Genomic DNA, 22428 nt, shown 5'->3' with positions numbered 1-22428 from the left:
ATGAAAAAATATAGCGCGATTCTAACAATTTAATTAATCTAAGCAACTAATACGAACCCTGTTTATGTCTGCCGCCATCGTTCATAAAATTACATCTCGAACAATGAGTACTATCGTGGAGAAATATTTATCTAAATCACAAATGTATCTAAACCAGATATCATAGTGAAGCAAAATATGAACACGAAATTATAGAAAACGTCAGATCGGAAACGAAAGGAACATTTTATATTAATTCATTTAAAAAAATAGGAACTAAGTTTTTCACAAAAAAATAGTATGAATATATTCATTAAATTAAGACGTTTTCTATAATTAAATTTTAAGTCCTACCTTGTTAGTATGGTATATAAGAAATATACAACAGTTAAGTCGGTTAAATGTGAGTTCCTATCCTGTGTATCCTTTCGGTACTTTTAACATTGAATTACATCAATAAAGATTTGCAAGGAACGATATAGTGAAGATTTAAGTAAAAAATTGTCATGAATATTATATTTATATATTAATATTTAGAGCGCATGAAAACTTGTCTTGCTTTGCATAAAACTGAAAATAAAAGCGAACGTCGTAGCACCATGTTTTTAAAGAAACTTAAACGACTTATATCTGTGTATATTTCTAGCAATGTCAAAAATTGAGATTTCATCAATACAATTACTAATCAATATAATATATAACAATGAAAGACCCTCTTTCTCAATCGTGAAGTTGAGATTTGATTATAAATGAAAGTGTGATACTATTGCCATCTCTTCCTTTTGTCATGAATATTATGAGACGGCAATACGTTATTTTGCAAAACTTTATTTAATTAGATATTGAGATATAGGGTCTGATATAGGTATAACTTGTTAGTACATAATTTTCTACACGTAATGGAAGTGCAAATTACAAATTAACACTGGTTTAATAAAAATTGGTACTAAAGTGAAACTCGCATTTACAATAGAGCGTCTTATACATATATGTTTACATACAAGTTTGTTATATGTATTTATACATACACAACAAATCTAGTTCCATGCAATATTGTACTATTAGCGTTACATTTGTCCCTATAATTTGCGTAAAATTGTTTATATAAACTGTATTATACAGATAACATCAGCAGGCGCCGCAATAATCAGCGTTCAAGTAAGATACATGCAGTTATTTGTGCACGAGAGAGGTGAGCCGCCTAACTCCCGATTTTGTCGTGACGCCTTTGGACTTCTTGGTCTGCTCCTTAACACCGCTGGAAAAAATCATATCATCCATGAATATTTTTTATTCGATTGCGAGTAATTGCATATATCATGTTATTATCTAAATAGTCGAAATCTTAATTCTTTTAATGCTTTTTTTATAAAATTTGTCAACAATGATAAATATAATGTATACATATAGGCATATATTATATGTTAATAATTGTTCTTTTTATGTTCTGTATGTGATGCATTACACAAATATATTATATGTTTCAGCATTTGCATTGATCATTACTAATCTCAGTATATATATAAAAGTAAGTCTCGTTAAAACTGGAGAACAGCTAAGTCGATATTCATAATTTTGGTTTTCATGTATTCATAATAATTTAGAGAAAGTAGTAAATATGGATAAATGTGTCACAAAAAAATTTTACGGCGTTGCAAAGTCCGCCAGGTGCAGCTAGTGTATAACACATATTAAGAGATTATCTAAATAAAAAATTAATTTATATTCTCACACTATGTATAATTTAAGCTAAACCTTAAATTTTCACTTAAACGAATAAATAAATATAATATAATAATTAAAGAAAAATTCTTACAGGTACCGGGTGAGATCTTCAATATCAACAAGCATCGAGTCCTGTCCCATATGTAGCTCGTCCCGAGCCATCAGCAATTTAACGAGAGTGTCGTTCAAAGATTCTATCTGGGAGTGCAGTTCGTTCACTATTACCTGAAATTTATAAGGTGGTACTTATATATTTTGTTGGTCTTAGTTTCTATTGTATTGTGAAGTATAATTTTTTTTATAAATATTCATGACTAGATGCTCGTCCCGGATATCAAGATCCCAAGGGAGCATTGAATCTGGATAAAAAGTATCCTATCAACCAAGTCAGCTCATGCCCTGTCTGTATAGCAAATTTCATCACGATTCGTTCAATAGTTTCGGCGTTATTTAAATCCAAACAAACTTTCAAATTTATGTTATTAGTGTGAAGTGTGACAGTGTGATGGGTTAAGTGTGATGTGATAAGGTGAGTGTGAAGTGTGACTTATGTAAAAAAAATGATTAACAATTCTGTTATAACTATTATTATAGGTAAAGGACAAGGACACTTATCGTTAAAATTGCAAATATTAATAACTTGTTAACGTGGCATATTACGTTGAAATGTTTGCAAGAAATTTGTCTCGCTTCGCGTTATTTTTCGGAAACTGTATTTACACTAAAACCCGGTCGTATTAGTTATACCTCTATTTTCTTTTGTACAAACAAAAACAATGCTTATTGTTTGAGGATACTACGCGTGACTCGACCGAGTCAATCGCGAAAAAATACGTGAAGGTCATGCGATAGCGCAATAAAGTAGCGTTTATGAAAGCCGTGCTGTATATTTGTGTTTTATTGACTGAGTCAAATAAATACTCTGACATATTTTATTGCTTATAATATTATTTTATCTGTAAATTTGTATTTATCTGCTATAAATAAAGTAATAAAACTGGTGTCTACAGTAATATTGCAGACTAAGGAATTTGTTTTTTTAACGCGTTTATCTCAGGAACCACTGGACCAATTTCAAAAATTCTTTCACCATTAGATATGTATGAGATCGCTCAGTGCTATAGGCCACAATATATGTACTATATGTGTTGCCATACTCTACTCTCATTGCAAAAATATAATTAAGTTCTTTAAACTAATAGACATTGAATATCAATTTGATTTTAATAATTTTTATAGTATTATTTTAACTTGTATGCCGTGTATCTCTATTAATGTTCAATTGTTTTGTCTTGTCTTCTAAGTTTATATAACATTTACCTGCAACTGAGCTATATTCATGTCGGTTAATATTTGGCGGGAAACGCGGCGGCGGTCTGGGGCCAGAGGAACGTTTGCCTTCTCCATACTGCGTCTTAACATTTCAGTTACGGGCGATACGGGTCGACTACGGCGTTCATGCTGAAATAAATACACCATTAATAGAAATAAATATCCATTAAGTCCAAATTTGATAACTCTTTCTTTTATGTGTTTGTTATTGTCAGGGTTGTAATAAATAAATTTAAAAAATCCCATAATAGTCTTCTACAAAACTATCTACCTGGACAGTTTATAAAAAATAAAATAAATATATCCTAAAACTTTGAAGGTAATGCTTTAATTGAAGTATGATAGTTCATAATTTAAGAATTAACTAGGGATATTTCCCAGAACTAACCCAACCCAGGGATATTACCCATAACCATACTTTGATACAAAGCATAGCTATTATATGACACAGTTCATTATAATGATAAGGCTAAAAATTATCTAAAATATTTCAACAATTAAGATAGAACATATTTTTGTGACTGTTACTATATTTCTTATAATATTTTTAATAATTGCCATATTATTATCGAGATCAATAAAAAATATATGACAACCATACAGTGTTAACTATACTCAGATGTATAAAGAACAAAGCAGAAATTGTAATAATTTGATACATCTTTTCTATATTCTCTATTATTATAAACTAAGGTGTTCAGGCCAGAGAAACCAAAACTGACAATTACCAATTTACATTAAAAATATGTTTACTTAATTTTCAGATAAAATATAATAAAGTTTTTATTTATTAACATGTACTTTAGAAGCTTAACAAAGTATTCAAATATTTTTTTAACAATTTCAGTATACTCCTAAGTCTCCTATGACAAAAATGAACTTTAAGACTCACAACTTAAATACACCTAAAATTGTGAATTAATAGTATGACAATTACCTCCATTTGTATGCGTGCCATTTCCTTAGCTTGTGCCAGAGCAATCCTAGCTTCAGTTTGTAAAGTTGATTGCAGAGCATAGAAGTCAGATTCTTTCAATTCAATGTGATTCAGAGATTGTGAAGACCGGGATTTCGATGACTTTGATATGAATGACCCTGGATTGAATTTGAATCCTAAACACAATTCGTAAGAAATTATATCAAGATATACATTTGTGTGAAGATAGCACAAAGCAATGAAATGCTTTATGACAATATGTAACATTCTACACATAGCATTTAAATTACATGTCTGTATTATATAATCTTTATACCAATACACACACAAAATACAAACAAACATTACCCATATACAAATAAACAATGAAAATGTCATAAAGGCCCACAACACAAATAAATTTAAAGAATACTTAATATAATTTGAATACACAAAATTCTTACCGTTATGATGAGTATTTATTTTGTCATTTCTTGTGATATTCACAGAAAGTGGTCTTGTCTGATATGGATGATTAAAAGTACTCTTGCTAAATAAACTTGAACGTGATAAACTTTTTGTCTCGGAATGTAGATTTCTATCCATATCTGAAGTCTGTGATTCATTATCTGAAGCTGTTTCATTCATGAAACAAATTTGTAAATTCTTGCCTGTATTGACAACACAAAAGCACAATCAGCCATAAAAAAAAGCATAAACCTTCACCATTTATTATTATAAATATAAAACCGGCGGTTTCACACAAGCCCGAAAAGCTGTTACAAAAATTCAATGATACCCAATGATTGAACATTAAGGAATAACCAAGATAAATAATTATTGAAACTACATCAGACACCATAGGAAATTAATGGTAATATGATACTTACCATTTTGTAAGCGTGAATGTAAACTAGGCTTCTTTCCTGGACGATCTATATGACCCAAACTGTAGTATTCATCTGATTCTACACCCATTGCTAACCTTTTTCGTATCTCTTCTCTATCATTGCGTTTCTATAAAACAGACATGAATTATTAAACCATTGAGACTGGTTTCCAAACTTCACTATAATACACTATAGATATACACTTTACTTTTCTATCAAATGCATCATGATCTTCTATCGAAATAATTTTGGTAAACTTGTCCAATATATCATGATTATTATCGGATATTAAAGGCCACTCAATTTCTGTTTGTGCATATTCCCCTCCGCTTATAACTCTAGGACTAATAGCGGTATTATCACAATAGTTCACATTCAATTTTGAATCATTTATTTTTATTTTCGATTTAAATATCTGTATACTGCGTTTATATTTGGGTTTTTCGTTGCCGTCTTTGTCAGACGTTTGAACAGATGGTTGGCTAAATTTTCTTTTAATATTTGCTATAATATTCTCAAACATCTTAAAACTATTCAGTCTTCGTTACTTTTTGGCAAAAAAAATGGCACAAGTTCAATAAATTAACACTAACAAATTAAACACTATTGAAAGTTAATATTAAATTAGGTGGTACAATTTCGTTAAGATAATTAGTATGTAAATAATTTGTTTCCAAGCCTCTTGTCAACCCTGTCAATAATGTGCGTATTTGAGTTTTGACACAATTTGTCATTTAGAGCAAGGACAAGCGTGTTCTATTTATTTATTTTTTTCTACTGTGGTCTTTGGTGCTTAGAATGCTTTAAAAAATTAAAAACAACTTACGAGACAACAAATGTTATCAACAGATTCATGATTATCGTACGTAATCGTATACAAATCTAAGAGAAACCTTGTATCCTTTTTGTAATGTCTTTGTTCTGGGTTAAAATAAGGTAATGACGCCATCACAATAAACTTATGACACTTTAATTTAGTTTATGCGTCAATCCGTAACGTTAAACTCGGGTTATGAAAATGTTATAACTAAACAAGTTATAACACAATGCTCACTTGCACCGTGAATCACAGTAGAAAGGCTCGCGCGCTCCAACTTCAATTGGTAATTTTAACAGTTAGGTATTATAATGAATAGGTACTGAGACGTGTTTCGCATGTGTATGTGTGCATACACCGTTTCTTTAATGGGCGCTTGTTTTAAATGACTTGTTTGAAAAAAATTAATACAATATTATTGATGATTATTACTACAAATTCCGTATATTATGTATTTTATTGAGTTTATTAATGATAAACGATAACTCTATGAGTTTACACTGATTGATGTGTTTGATCGAATATTGTGGAAAACCTCCTCCCATCGGTGACCTTTCTTGTAGAGAAGAATTATTAAAAACCTATTACAAATGTATTTTTTCGCCCCAGTTATATGTATAGATCGATCACCGAATAGGGGGAGCGCACCTCTATATTTTTTTTCTCATAAAGTGTATCCCATACATTGAACTTAAACTTGATTTTACGTGATTTAATTTTTTTTTTTTATAGAATTATTTCTAACGTAAAAATGTTTTATCGGCAACAAATTCAGCATGATGTTATTATATTGTTGTAGGTATTTACCCGTCTTTCTGCTTCTTTTGCCGCCTTAATATGGTTTTCGATAGCGTCAATATCTAGTTTCGGTAGAGCTGTTTCTATATTGTACACATCAAAGCTCTCTGAAAACAAATAATTACCTTCATGTACTTCGTTATTAGACTCAGTAAGAACCAAGGTAAACAATTTCTCTGTACAAAATAAAATGAAAAAAGCTAGTCTCCGCTGCTCGTGAAATAAAAGACAAATTAATATGTTCTATTTAAAGTTAGTTAGTATCTATAGTTTAAAATAAAATAATAATTATTAGTGTATTGTTACACAACAATTAAAAACTCACCAAAATCGCTGTCAGTTATAACATTATCTTGTTGGACGGATTTGTTCATTTGAGCGTTACAATTGGACTTTCCTATGGAAGGATCTGTTGTTACACTGAAATGAAAACAGATTATTAGAAATTGAATTTTTATTTCTAAAACGTTGTCTAAGTCACTAACTTCATCTTTCATATTATCACTGCGTATAATAATAATGATTGTAATAATATTGATCGAGAATACACTTGCGCGTGGTGCGATACGAATCAACCGAGTTCCCTTTATAATTTCATTAGAATGCGTCAAGTCTATTTCAAAGCTTCGTTGTAACACGTACAATAAACATGACGAAAGCTTTATGAATACGGTTTACTAAGATAAACAAAAACGTGAATATTACTGATTCCTACATGAAAAAACGTTTCGAGTGAATAAAAAAACAATGAGTTAATTTTTATTATATTAAAAAGAACTGATAAAAATTTAAAATTTGTCAAAACCATTTCTTCGAAGCATTTTAATATAATTAATATCTTCTTTATATTATGATGAAGTTGCAAAAATAAATACCTATTGCCTGAAATGATTTAGATGAAATTTAAATCAACAAGGCAACAAGATAGTTTTAACCCGGAAATACCACGGGAACGGGAGTTATGCCGGTAAAAACCTCAGGACATTTATGTTTTCCTTTGAAAACGCGGACGAAGCCACGGATTAACTACATAGTAAAGAACTTATATATATACTATAATAATAAAATTATTTGCTCTTATTGAATTTAAGAATCTAGTTATTATGTAACTAGTTATTACATATATAACAAATAGATATTAAAATATATCATTTAAATTCTCAAACTTACTTTTGAGCTTTAGTTGTATTTTTATTTAACTCTCGATGGTAATTTATTTTATGTGTTGGTCTGGTAAGCTTACTTTCAAAATGAGTGTCATACCTAAGGTCTTTTTTTGATTTAAAACTGTTCGAGGAATTATACACAATTCTGTTTGAATTTGTATCTGTTATTATTGGTCTCTCAGACCAGAGTTTATCTCGTTCACGCATTTCGTTTAATTTCGGTATTATTTTTCTGAGCTCCGTACTTAACTGCTTAATTGTACTTTCAACATTTTGACTCAATTTTTCTGTGTCATATTCATCTTCGTTTAAATTGATTTCTTCTTTTCCATCCGATAAAACAGCATCTGTTATTTGATTGTTGTTATCAAGTAACAAAAAAGAAGGTCTGCTTAAATTAACATTTGTTTTCACATTCACTTCACTTTCTTTTTTAATTTTAGGTAACTGCTTTGAGTCTGTCGTTGAAATACAATCTTCAATTTCATCACAAACTTCAGTCTTTACTAGTTTTTTTATAACGCCATTAACAACTTCACTGATATTGTTAATCGTATTTTCAATTGGTTTTTCAAAATTGTCTTTTATATCCTTTCGGAGTTCCTCTAGATCGTCTTGAATGTTTATATTGTAATTAAGTAACTGCTTAATTTCATCTTCAATTTCTTTGTTAAAATCGCCAATTATATCTTTCGTATTGAAATTATTTTCTATGTCAGTATCAAATGTGGTTATATCACAGATTGTTAATTCTTCGTTATTGTTGTTTGTTGTAATAGTCTTTATAAGGTCGGGTATATCTTCTCCTATTCTTGTTTCAATATTCGAACTAAATGGATGTTGGCATTCCAGGACTGATAGCTTTCTGTACATATCTTTGCTACTGTTGTTATTGTTCATTTCTTCATACTGACCATTGCATTTCATTTGAATGTCTGTAATTTCTGCATCAACGTCATCGTCAGTCATTTCATTTTCAGATTGATAAAAACTTTCTATATTGATGGAATATTCCTGTAATTTATAAAAAAGAGCATTAAAATAAAAATTCATTATGTTGGAATTTAGTAAATATGTAATAGTTTCTTGGAAGCTTATAATAGAAGATTAGGATAAACGTTACATAACTCGATAATCTTTGGTCGTTGAGGTTTAATTACGTTGGTTTAAATGTAATAGCACTTTACGGATTTCGTTGCGTAAAGAGTACTCTGTATATATTTCATTTATATTAGTACAATTAACGTAATACCTGTAAAGTATGCGCTAAATGCTGGAAACCAGGGTAGTTTGGGTTTACAATACCTCTCGGTACTGGGGGAACGCTGTCGTCCGACATGTCTTCTGTGTCTGATAGGTCCAAGGATTGCTCTCCATCAATAGATGTGGTATTAAATAATTCATTTGTTTTTGCTAAAAAAAAAATAGAAGCTGTAGAAATTTCTCGTTCATAATACGTAAAGATTTTTATGCAATGTATATTTTCATTTTCTAACGGATATAATTTTATAGTCAAATTGAATTCGTTTATTATAGAGTCAACAGATACTCAACTATGTATACACAAACAAGAGGAAAAGAGGTTCATCTACACTTAACACACCTACTTTTGAACTACATCACCTTGTCAGATCGACACCCTTTTCTTGTAAAATTCTTGTATATCACATTAAAAAATATTATATAGGTACTGTAAACCCACAAACCATTTTCGAAGCAATTTCTGTTTTACATATAATCCTAATCTTAATTGTAAAAATAAGAGTCTCGACCACATAAGAATAACATAATTTTTTTTTTATATGTAACAAGAAACTGCCTGCTTTGGACATACCTTAAACTACAATGATTTTATGTCACATATGTAATTCAATTTTACCTGTTAAATATTCCTCCTGTATAGTAGTATTTACTGGAGCAATATTCTGTGAATTTATTCGGTATTGATGATTACAAACTGCCGTCTGTACGGACACGTCTGTGCCCGTATTTTCAGTGGTGAACAAAATTCTATTATCAACAATATCTGTATTATTATAGATATTGAATGAATTGTAATTGTCCACAGTGTTGTTCGTTTGATGAAGCGTTGCAATCTGCCAACTTTCTCTATTTGATTCTTCGTATATGAAGTTGTCGTTTTTGTTAATAGTTGCTACATTTCCGTTGTCAATTTTATTGAGAATCCTCATGATTACCTGAAATATGTAACAAATATAAAAAAAAAACAATGCTCTGTTCGAGTTATTGCTTTCCAAAATATTTTAGATTCGACCCTTATTTAAATATTGCTTTACTTAGTTAAGTGCTGACCTTCGCACCCAAACAAATTATTGGACTTTGTGATTTTGAACACAGCCTATCGATGCGATGTGATTTAAATTAAAACACATACTTACGATTTAAAATAGCAAGATTTTGATATAAGGCCGCGGATAGGCTATCTCACAAATTTCAGTAGGTAGGTACTTTGAGGTAATTGAATGCGTAAATTTAGAGGTTTTTAGTGCAAGTTAATATATAACTCTGCTTGATAGAGACCTTTGTTAGCATGATTAAAGAAATTTACGTAAAATGAAGAAATATTATGTAAGCAAAGAAAATAAAAAAGAGTTAATTATGTATGCATTTCATTATCATTTCAAATTACGCTTCGCTATAAAGTTATAATTAATTTAAGTCGCAAATCAGCAGTACAAAGAGTTTTCACAAAACAAGTGGGAGATTATTTATAAAACCGGTTTGTTCTTAAGACACTCGCTTTCGGTCTTTAAATTTGCATAATATTGTAATTATTTACGGCTCTCTGTTTTACCCTTTCTTAAAATAGCAAACTGTATTGAATTATACCGAAGCTATGTATATTTATTCCATAACATTTGTTTTTTGTATCCAAATTTTTAGACACAATACTAAAGTAGGTCACAAGAGAACAAATGAAATATAAATATTACGAGCAACGTTTGCACTTATGTCATTATAATATAAAACCTATAATGGCATGCTGACTTGGCAAGCTACCAACTTTTTTTGGAACGCAATTAAAGTTAATCCTCATAAGCATTGGAATACAATACAACTATTCGTATTTACTACAGTTTACGTAGAGGTACCTAAAAGTAGTACTGTACCAAGTTCTACACTGAAAATGTAATCAACTTGTAACCTACTCCTATATATATCCCTATATTCATAAGAATGAAAACCCGCACACAAACAATGCCATCGTTAACCTAATTTTCTTATTGTTAATTTTCATATTTTGCAAAGCAACGAATTTAAGCAATTGTTTCATAATTGTTAATAATTGTACTCATAACAGTCTTTGTTCAGCGTTGGTAAATTTCTTTGTACCCGAATTGTCCTTGAAAACGCCCTAAACAAACGGTTAAGGCATTGAATGGAAAGATTTAGAACCTTTCTGTGGGTATTTTCTCAACACGATTAAAAATACCTTTTTTTTATTACATAATACGATCAACTTTGATAAACATACAGAGTACCTCTCGTTAGATAATATTACTTCCTACACGAAAGTGTTTAAATTAAAAAGCTATGTGGCCTTTGAAGCGTACGCCACCCCCATATAAAAGAAAAAAAAAATTGCGCGTTCAAGCAAACATGCTTCAGCTTTAAATTATTAGTATAGATAAATATGTTGGAAATAACCGACGATACACAGGCATGTAGAAGACAAAATAGCTATTTCATATAAAGAAAACTGTGACCCAACGTAATATTTTCTGGATGAAAGTTCTCAGAACGTTCATTGTCCTTGCATACTTGTTTGATCTTTCGGGAATACAAATGGTGCCTTGAATTGACTTTCTTATTCTTTTCTTTAATTTAAGTGCTCTTGGATATATCCAATATTATTATTTTTCTGCTTAGATATCCACAAGTTACCATTACTATTTGCGGGTACCCAGTATTACATTCTTTAGAAATTAAATAGGCATATTATCTAATTTATTAATATTGAAAAACAGTCACTCACAAATCTACGACATGAGTCTAGTTTAAATAACGAACACGAACTATAATGAAAACACTTTTAAAGAGTCAGGTTATCGGTATAGACCGCCAAAAAATAGGTCATGAAAATAACTCTACATTTCAGCATCTGCTCGACTACGCTCTTAATTTAATGAAATCATGAGTTTAATGCATTTTTGCTTTTATTTGCTATATCATTTTACTTGATACTATTGCTGTGTAATTATAGTAACGGGTAGATTTCTAAATTAGGTCGACTATCCCTTCCCCATAGCGTTATTATAATAGAGCTACTATTATACTATATCATTTGATACTCAGACGCAATCTAACATAAATCCGTTTCTGGGTCGCTCTATGTCAAGTGGCATACAAAGAGCAGTTCAATAGGAGTTCGTAACTCCGTGATGGACCCTTGAACCCGCTTCAGGCTCGCATCTAATATTAAAAACATGATACAAAGCCCTTCCGCCAATGAAGCCTCAAATGGACGAATTACGAAACGACTATCGATTAACTGCGCACTAGTATAACAATACAAACGATTCTTTATATCCCATTGCATAAAAACCTTAATAGCTTATAATAAATACCTACACCCCGCTAAGCAGTTCATCAAGTATGATGTCATCGTATTTGTATGCATACGTGTATTGAAAAGTCAAGGTAGTTATTTATTTACATTTTCTTCAGCATTATACAATGTACAGCTAGCATGATAAGTTCGATATTCGTGAAAAATAAGTTTGACCTCGAAAAGAGTTTCCATACTGTTACCTTAAGTACGTAATGGCAAATATCGATTGGGGTGTGATGTTTATGCGTAAACATAAAACCGTATGTTAGTAAATTTCTACTAAAGTATATGAAGCACTAAATTCTTAAAGCAATTGTTGTTAAAGGATTGAAAATATAAGCAGTTATAAGAACCTAAAGTGACTAAAAAAGGATTTTATTTCGTAGTCAAGTAAGTAGTTATTGTAATTATCAAAAGTAACGGGTGACAAGAGAACGACATGACCTGGCGCACCCTCGCCGCTCTTCGTTAATGGCCACTACAATGACGAATAACTCAAAGCGCTGTCAATGGCGGTTTTATACAAATTTCTCGAACATTTTTGGATATTTTTTTTTACAATAGCCCTGATTTTATTGTATATCTATACTAGTTTCTCGTTTATGTGTTGTGAATAAAATTGACGATTATATTGAATTAGAAATTAACAATTTCGTAGGTATTTTTAATCATGTATAGTTTTATTGGCTATTCATTATTGAATGTACTTATATAACATGATATTAAATAAAATAGGATTAGTACTACATTATAATATACAATAATTTTTTTTAAGGACACAAACATCTCCACACTTCATTCATCCATATCCACAAAAGTTAAACAAAGCCCGAGTATAAAACAAAGCTGTGCAGTCTGCAGACAATAGACAAAAAAATGCCTAACGAGACAGAGCTTTAGTTTCATGAGCGTGGATGTCGGATTGATAATTGTGAAGCATTAAACGTAGACTGAGCTATATATAAAAATAAAATCTAGAATTCTATAATATGTAATTTGTAGAAAAAGTTAACACGTAACATAAGAAATTGAAACGCTTTGAAATGTTACCTAATTTTACCTGGAATGCTCCCAATTGCTACGACTGCAGACACACGTAGTAGCGTGTAGGCTCTTTTAAACTCGTACAGAAATAGGTTAACTACAAACTGACTATGACCAGGTACTCTTCCATACCAATTAGTGATAAAATAAACTAAGCCGTTCCCTATGTACAGCGATATCTTTAAAAACTACTAAATAATAAGTTATTTGTCATTGTTAATTATAGGAAACAATAACCCCTTTGCAATTTTATGGTTTTCTTCACATGTCCCATATAATATGAACCTTTCCTTTTTTATGAAAAGCTTACTATGAAGCTTTAAATTTTCTTTACGTCAGAAAAATGTACAATGTTTTGCAAGCAACTAAACCATTGAAATGTTTAAAGCTTGAGAACGTTGAGATCTGACAGAGACAGCTTCACAGTAATTTTCAAGACATATTTTTTTCTTTATAAGTAAATGGACGCTCAGCATGAAATTACAAATATTATAATTATAAACAAATATTTAATTGTAACAAACAAACAAACATATCATTCATGAACCTGACGCAAAAGAGGTTTTGCGTGAGATTTATTCGAAGTTAAACTGTAACCAAATTAAGACAACAGCAATGGTGAGAAGAAAGGATACTTAAAAATTGGTAAACATTAACATTATCACGAATATATGAATTGATAAATATATATTTAATTTCTTTAGTTCATCCTACTTCCTACTAATGTTATAAAATCGAAAGTTTGTAAGGATGTGTGTGTGTTTGTTGCTCTTTCACGCAAAAACTACTAAACCCATTGCAATGAAATTTGGTACGTAGATAGCTGGACAACTGGAATAACATATAGGCAAATCTCGTTACTCCTACGGGATATGGACTTACGCAGGTGAAACCGCGAGGCGCAGCTAGTTTAACATAAACGCAATGCAATGCAGGCTGTAGGTGTGATTACATAATATCAAAATGCCATAAAAATGAATGAACAGCCCATTTAGTAACGTTTAGGATTATATGTATAAATAATAAAACATAATATTCCCTTAACATAACCATAAAATATTATGTAGTACGTAATACTCTTAAGAGCCCTTTTATATCGTAAATTATTCTACATTTCTTCCCGTCTCTGAGCAACCATAAAAGTACACCTTCATTACCAGGTAACACTACCTTCTTAAGAGTGTAATTGTTTGCTATTTTTTTCTTCAGGCCTAATTAGCGGTATTAGTTTAATAGTATAATTTCTTAGGTTTTTTTTTCAGAGACTCTAATTGATTTATTTTATTATAAATCGAATCGAAACTTTACTTACACTTCAGGGACTTTCATAAAAATTGTTGTTCTAATAATAATGTAGATATTGTCAAAAATCTTTTTATTTCTGTTAGTTTACTTAGGGTTAAGGTATCAAATGAATGGCAAATATAAATAGATACAATTTCATTCAAAGATATATTACACTGAAACACAAAAGATAATAGGCTTGAATAACAAATATTTTTTTCAACTGCTCTGCTGCATTTATATTTATTTATAAACAAACAACAAATAAGTAATAAAATATTAAAACATTGGCTGGATCCAATTTTTTATTTTATTTAAATGTTTTTGCATGAGAGACTGCCACATCTATGTATAATATTATTAACAGTCTATTCTCGGAATGAGAACTAAGTATTTAAATCCGTCATTCATTAGAGACAAATATAGAGAAAATATAGCAAGAGTCAGTCACAATATAGTTCCTGAGGGCAAATGGTCCGTAAAGAACGTAAATAGCACTTACGAGCAGGGAAAGCGTTCTACGCTTTTAGTTATTATTTAATCAATGCTATTTAGTGTGAACATCTACATATAGGCATGACCTTAACCTTTTCATATAGCTTAATATAAGCAACGTAGATGAGAACTGTTTTTATTACCCTTTTTTTCTATTTTCAAGTTTTACTAATGTATTTGTTTGCTTCTCTTTTTTGATTCGAGATTATGATTTTTTTGTGTCTGGGTATAATTAAGATACACTACTACTGATATAAGCTACTTTTTACCGCAGGGAAACATCTTATTCCCCTGGGATTTTCCTTTGATATGCGGGCGAAGCCGCGGGTGGAGAGTTTATTTGTATTGTATAAATTAATCAGTTGTTCTAAATACAAACATTAAATTGGAATAAATTGACTCTAAAAATCGATAGTAAAGACAAAAAAGATAAATGGAGACAGTATTTCTGCACATAATATAAAAATATTTCAATAAAGAATTCCAAATCATTCAGTCAACATAAAACACAACAATTGCGGTATAACATGTAGCTAGAATGTATTATATATAAACAATTGCTGTGTTTAATACTTTGGATTAATTAGAATATAATCGCTACCAAGATTAATTACACCCATATCGCCCTAATATTACTATTTTACTTCTTCATTAAAAAAAAACAACAAAGAGACATGTAATATGTTGACAGTAAAACAAACCTTTATTATTGTAATAAATAAATAACAACATTCATCAAACCTGAATAATAAAATTTCTCTAGAATGTATTTCTAGACTATAATATATAGATGGAAGTACGCATCCATGCATTATGCGAGTTGCAGGATCAATTTTTGCAAGTCAACACGACTTTCGAACTGCGAGGGACCTTTGACGTCACATTTCAGTGTCATAGTTTATTTTGAGAATCGTACCTGTAAAGGGCGCCATCCTGACCATAGCTTAGCGCAGGCACTGAATAATGAATGCACCCAGCAAGGTTATCTTTAATAAGTCCATGAGCAATCTGATCGATGCAGCATCACTACGTATTTCACGACTCGCGACACAATACGTCTATGTATGAGAACGGTTTACGTCACTGTGTTTAACGAGGTTACTGTATAAGAAATAGTAGTTGTGGGTGGCGTATGTCGTGGTGAGCGACGTGCACCCCGCCCGTGGTTCGTTGCAAAGTGATCGCGTGGCCTAACCGCCCACCCGCCGCCGTCGCGCCGGCACCCGACTGCAAGCCTTGGGCGGCTAGCCATTTCCTTACGTACATTATATTAAAATACTATATGCCTAATCTCAGATACTTCTTAATTTTATTTTTTATATGGAATGCCTTTTATAAAAAAAAAAAAAAAAACAATTTTCTACAATGGCATTTACCTACTAGGTAGGCATTGTTTATGCTTATATTTTTATAAATAGTTAAGCAAACCATATAAAATTTGTTAAGCAAACATTTTTGTTTGTATATAACAAGATATAAGAATGAATATAAAAAATTATAATACTTTTTCAAATAAACGTTTAAAATACTCAGTGAATTCTGAATTAATACTGCCGTAATTTAAAGTGCCCTCTAGTGATATTTCGGAATCTTGTACCCAGTAGAGTAGCACGTGGGCGGGGTGGGACGATGGACGAACAACGAACTAAATGGAACAAGATGTCGCGTCAGTCGGATTTTCTGGATGGAACAAAATTTTCGCACCCTGTAAGAGATGGCGCTACTGATATTCAACCGTGCTTTGCCTTATCAAGATCCTCAATTATTTTCTACAATGCAGAATTTACGTATTCCTCACTGCGGAAAACTTCTTATGACTTAATATACAATTAAGCGTTATATAATGTAATTAAAAAAAAATTACGTTTAACGCTGATTATTGATTTTTATTTAAATAACATTAATACGTTAATATGGAGCTACTTTCAAAAAAAGCCATTTAAGGACAATTTGTTTTCATAATTAAATTAATGAAACGAATAATTGTTTTTATCATACTAGATTCTGGAATAAGTAACTACTACAATGATAATGTAAGCTGATCTTTTTAGTTCAACTCATTTTTCAACAAGGGAGTACAAGCAGGTAATATATTCAAATATGTACTATAATGGGCTGTAAGTAGGCCACGATACACGATACAATAGCGTTTTGGGAGAACATTTAAACGATATTAATACGGAATACACACCAGGCACAAAACCCAAACAATCATAGTGTCATTTTGTGCCAATAATATAGTTAAATATAAATAAATAAAACTTATTCGTACCTATAAGAAAATGGGTTCTTGGGGCGAACCCCATGTTTCAACCCTACACTTTACTTTGGGAAATAAACCTCTATATTTATTCCAATTATTGAATTGACTCAACCGGAAACATTAATTTCTACTGTGATCATACGGAAGCATGGAGAACTTTTTATGTGTGCAATCATAGAAATAGATTCAGTATTAGTATTTAGTAGTAATAGTTACATAATAACGAAGTACACACATGTATACATTTTAATACTCTTCATAGTAATGAAAACTATATAAGTTACTGACGGTGTAGGTACTTAAACGAAATTTCCATAGGAATGAGATGTTTCACCGCCGTAATAAGAAGCCGAAGGCTCTGGAAAGTTCTGCGATAACAAACAATTTTTTTTTAAGTTCAGAGTTTTATATAGCTGTAGTTTTGTAGTTCTAATGCGATCAAAAAAATATAACAGTAGATTTCTATACGCAAGATGGATTTTTTTTAATCAACAGACTCGATTCCTGACTGGGAATATTGATTTTTCTGAAATCTTTTGAAGCAGCTTTAGTGTTCATGAAAATCTGTCTCGTGACTCCTTTCACCGTTTTTAAATAATGCTCTTAGTTACGGATTTCGTCACACGAAAAATTCTGCATGAAATTAATTGAAAGAACTGCATAAGCTTATTGTGTGAATTAAGCCTTTAAGGTAATGATATGCTACAAACTTCAGGATACATGATAAGATAATGCGTTGAAAACATAATACTACAAATTTGATACGACAGAAAAATCGCAACGTCCAAACATTTCTGTTAATGATTAAAAATCCCGCTATACGGACAATTATTCTTATTTCTTGCCAAATTATTCTTCAAGCAACATATTATTTTAATAGAGAACTATTTTTTAATAGCAATAGTATACATTTTTAGCAAATCTCGTGAATAATAATGCCATTTCTGAACATAATAATATGCAAGCATATAGTGTGTACGTGCGGCCCTCTGTAATCTGTATCGACAGAGCCCCAATATAGACAGAACCGATGATTTTCTGATTGTATGAATGTGTTTGTCTCCTTTATACAACGTTTGCAACTGTGGCTCGAACATTTCCAATGATCAGGCATTTTTTTTTAATATAAACAATGTTATACTTGATCCCAAAATGGAATTCTATAACAAAAAATTATCAATACTCAACGGTCTTTCTTAATTTATAACCATACTAGCTTCCGTCCGCGGCGTTGCCTGCGTAGTCGAAGGTATAAAATATAACCCATGAGAATGAAATGTTTAACCCACAGCCTAATCTAGCTATCTCAAGATAATCTCCTGACGGAAAATCATATCGCAAATCTCTCCTTTGCGACGTGAAAGAAAGGCAAACAAACATATTTTCGTTAGTATGGATTAAGTACATATACACCAATTAACTTAAAAGATAAAACCTATTGAGGCTTGTTAAATATTCATAGCGTGTCACAAGATTCCCTGTTTTTGTCCCTTATCATTCTTTCTTTGTAAGGTAATAATATATAGTGTTTGTCGTTTCTTTTTCCCCAAAAACTTTTGTTGTTGGATAACATCCAACATACAAAAAGCTTTTCATTTGCGCAATACTTTAGCGTAAAATATTTTTAAAAAGTGTTTTGCGTTTAAATTATATATTTTAATCTCATTTATTGAGTAACTATCAAAATATTAAATGTAGCTGTGCAGCATAATAAAAAATTATATACCTTTGAGTGATTTATTTACATGAATACAAATGTGAAATTAAAAAATAAATGTTGTTAGCAGTTCACTGATCCAAATATGTACCTATTTGTTTGAATTCATTTGAAGACAAACGTTAATAACCGTCCTTATATTTCTCAAACATAGAGAAACAAAATAACAAAATCAACAGCAGCAAGGCGGATTTTATACAAGGGATTATTACCCATCTACGCAAGCTGCCTTCACTAAAAGAAATAAGGGCTTCATTTTAACTTTATCTAAACTTTGTGCTTTTCTCATTTTAGTAAGTACGTTAGACATTATAATGATTACATTTTATTAGACAATAAAAAATTTTCAAGATCGAAGGGAATTTAGGACCACCGCCATGTGTCTTTATTTTCATCGTAATTTAAACTCTATATTTAAAATGATATAGTTAAGATTTGTGTAATAAACGTCATGTTAGTCAAAGTCAATCAAAACAATGTATTATCTCGTTTAATAGCAGTAATATTTGAATTTCTGATCAATTATCTTTACAGACAAGAGGGCCAGTCCCGTAATATGCCCGCCCCATTGTTGTGTGTAAGTGACGTAAGTAATGCTTTACCTAACTACTGGACATTGAAGGCGGTCTTTAATACACAATAAATAAACATGAAAGATTTTGATAAATAATACAATTAATATAATAGTTTCATAAATATTTTGCAACATTTTAGATCAAGGCTGCAAGAATTGTATACGACACTCAACTGGCTACTTGACCGTGTCGACTAGATATAAGAAAGATAGTTGTTACAATTGGGTCGCTCGAGTTGCGACAGCAGCACATATTTCAACAATATATTGACGTGTTTATTTTGTTCCTCTGATTTAAAAATAAAAAATATATTTTTACTGTTACTGTATTAATTTTCACGTAACATAAACTACCTTTGATGTATATACTGTGTTTTTATATAGACAGAAATAAATTATCTTTTCATTGAATTATGTTATGTTTTGTTTGGAAATCGTAAAGTCAATAAGTAACAAGTTCGATAAAGAGAGGTACATATAGACGTCGGTAACTTAATAAAGAATATTCTTGGGGTTGCTACAAGATAATCCAATAGTATTGAGTTACCTAGCCCCTTGTTAGTTCACGACAAAGAATCATGCTGTAAAATCTAAGTAATTTAACCTAAGTACGAAATTGTGTTTATTTAAGACTGATGAATAGAAATTCAAATTTATTTGAAGACGTGTAGAGTATGAATTTTGTGAAGACACATATATTTTCGCGTTTACTTATTATGTAAATGTCATGATGATATTTATTTGAACAATCTACCTTTTTAAATTCATTTCATAATTTTAGGGTGTGAGACACAACTGTATTGCATTTCTTTAAAGCACGATTCAATATATTTGGCTATATCCCAAAAAAACTATTTAACGGTATATAATTTCTCTACCTTCTATAAGTCCTATAAAAACAAACTGTTTTTTTTTCTAGTTATTTGGATATTTTTAAAATAAACTATTTCATGTTATATTATTTTTCCACTTTCCGTAAGCCATAAAAATAATTGTTTTATTTTTCTAATTACCGAATTATTCCTATAAGTAACTATTTCGATTTACAAAATGGTTTTAATAAAAGCTTCTTTTCTATCTTATAACCTTCATGGATGCCGTAATATAAAAGTGCGGCGCAAAAGAAATACGTTATTGGAAGTCTAGGTCAAACTTTAGAGACATTTACCTCATATATGACTGAAAGATTTAATTCAGTTAATCTAAATCTTTTTAACTTTATTTGATAGGTTGAAAAAAAAAAAATACTTGTAGACTTATTACTTTAATTATTTTAGTATAACATTTCAAAGTGTCTTATGTACGAGCTTCTTCATGTCAATATGTAGAAGTATCTTAACACCGTTACGTAAACAAACCAATTACATTACCGATAGGTTTATCGGGATATTTGAAAATCGGTAACTTTCATAACCATAAGAATTGCTTGGTAATCTTACAAAAATTATTTAATTATATATGCCTTTAGCTATACTCTTATTTTTTGTTTTTATTAAATTATTCATAAGAAATACAATATATATGTAAGGCTGATTTTTCTTCAGAAAATCACATTAAATTGTCCAGTAGAATCGAAGCACTCTACTTCATTTCTTATAAATAGAATATGCAATTCATATTTTCATATCCATATTTCATATCCAATATCTAGTAGGGATTATAGTAAAAAAAATAAGTAGCCCAAATCATTAAACTGTTCCTTTTCGAGTTCGATCGATGACGCGACCGTAGTCCATTCATCATGCGACGAAACGCACTTTACAGTTGATACATACGGCTGAGCACGCATTAATTATATATTGTAGAAAGAACGGTAAACTTTAAACCATAAAAGTGCAAAATTGGAAAACCATTGTCTTGTGCTGAACATTATTTGATTATTTGACGATCTTAAATTGATGATAATTATTTTTTAAATAATTTACGTACAAATACATCCAACAAATTCTTGACAGTTGCAAAACTTATTTTATTTTAATCAATATTTTGAGGTAGAAAATAAAGTATACAAGGTAGAATTGTTATTTCTACCCACTTTATATCATATATTATACTTTATTTTCCATATATTTCAAATTAATATCCAATATGATGCACATGCACAGTTAATAACTCCTGGTACTTAATATGAAACATACAAAAAATTATAATATTATAATTATTGAACAGAATGATAATGGCGCAGGATGTAATTACATTTTAAATCTCTAAAGGGCTCGATCCCTTCTCTACACTTAACGACTCCAGCAAGTTGAGGACCCTCCTTTGCAATAAGTGTTTTCCCAACACACTGGAATGTGTTAATGAGTATTAAATAAGAATAAAATCATTAAAAAGTCGACTATTTAGTACCCATGTTTTGATACAAGGGGCCATAAGATTCCAGGAATTTATGACCTAATACGATGATAATAAATTATACGTAGAAAAATTGAATGATCATTCCGATACTTCGAAAACATTTAAAGAAAATATTGGAAACACTGTCACCTAACAACCAAACATGAATTACGGCTATATGAAATGATAAAACTGATTCTTACGTTATAATTTTAGTTCTTTTCTATCTAACGACAAACAGTAAAATCATCAAAGTGTCTTACCTATAAACAATAGGATACTTGTATTATATATCTATGTAAAATAATAAAAACGCGGCAGAGTGATGAATCACAACAACTGTAACATAGAACGCGTCATTCGCGTAAGCTCTGAGAGTGTACTGACGCAACCCGCTACGACTTCATCGCTCGTAGGCAACGCTACGGCCTACGACGAAAAGCTTCAAGGCCCGCGCTTTGATTTCTATGGTTACAGTTCTAGGGTTTTTCAACCTTAACAACGTTTTTTTATTA

At 30.6% G+C, this 22428-nt stretch overlaps 1 protein-coding gene across 5 annotated transcripts; it reads right to left on the bottom strand.

Moving 5' to 3' along the window:
* Positions 1-393: 393 nt before the first annotated feature.
* LOC119835233 (schwannomin-interacting protein 1 homolog) lies at positions 394-22283 on the bottom strand. 5 transcript variants are annotated; one of them, XM_038360066.1, is made up of 12 exons: positions 22177-22283; positions 9503-9821; positions 8876-9036; positions 7628-8637; positions 6783-6877; positions 6467-6564; positions 4843-4969; positions 4417-4623; positions 3974-4149; positions 3025-3165; positions 1796-1929; positions 394-1237 (listed from the first exon to the last, which is right to left on the bottom strand). In XM_038360066.1, the coding sequence occupies exons 2-12, from the start codon at positions 9813-9815 to the stop codon at positions 1153-1155; spliced, it is 2547 nt and encodes an 848-aa protein (XP_038215994.1). In that variant the 5' UTR covers positions 9816-9821; positions 22177-22283; the 3' UTR covers positions 394-1152. The 5 variants fall into 5 exon arrangements, with proteins under 5 accessions (XP_038215994.1, XP_038216061.1, XP_038216141.1 ...); XM_038360133.1 differs by lacking the exon at positions 22177-22283 and adding an exon at positions 15936-16225 and having other exon boundaries at positions 1802-1929; XM_038360213.1 differs by lacking the exon at positions 22177-22283 and adding an exon at positions 15936-16223 and having other exon boundaries at positions 3974-4131.
* Positions 22284-22428: the final 145 nt, after the last annotated feature.

This window comes from Zerene cesonia, chromosome 1 (assembly GCF_012273895.1).
Source record: "Zerene cesonia ecotype Mississippi chromosome 1, Zerene_cesonia_1.1, whole genome shotgun sequence".
NCBI classification, from domain to species: Eukaryota; Metazoa; Arthropoda; class Insecta; order Lepidoptera; family Pieridae; genus Zerene; species Zerene cesonia.
The sequence above is the reverse complement of the archived record's forward strand: the minus strand, read 5'-3'. Positions and strand labels throughout refer to the sequence as shown.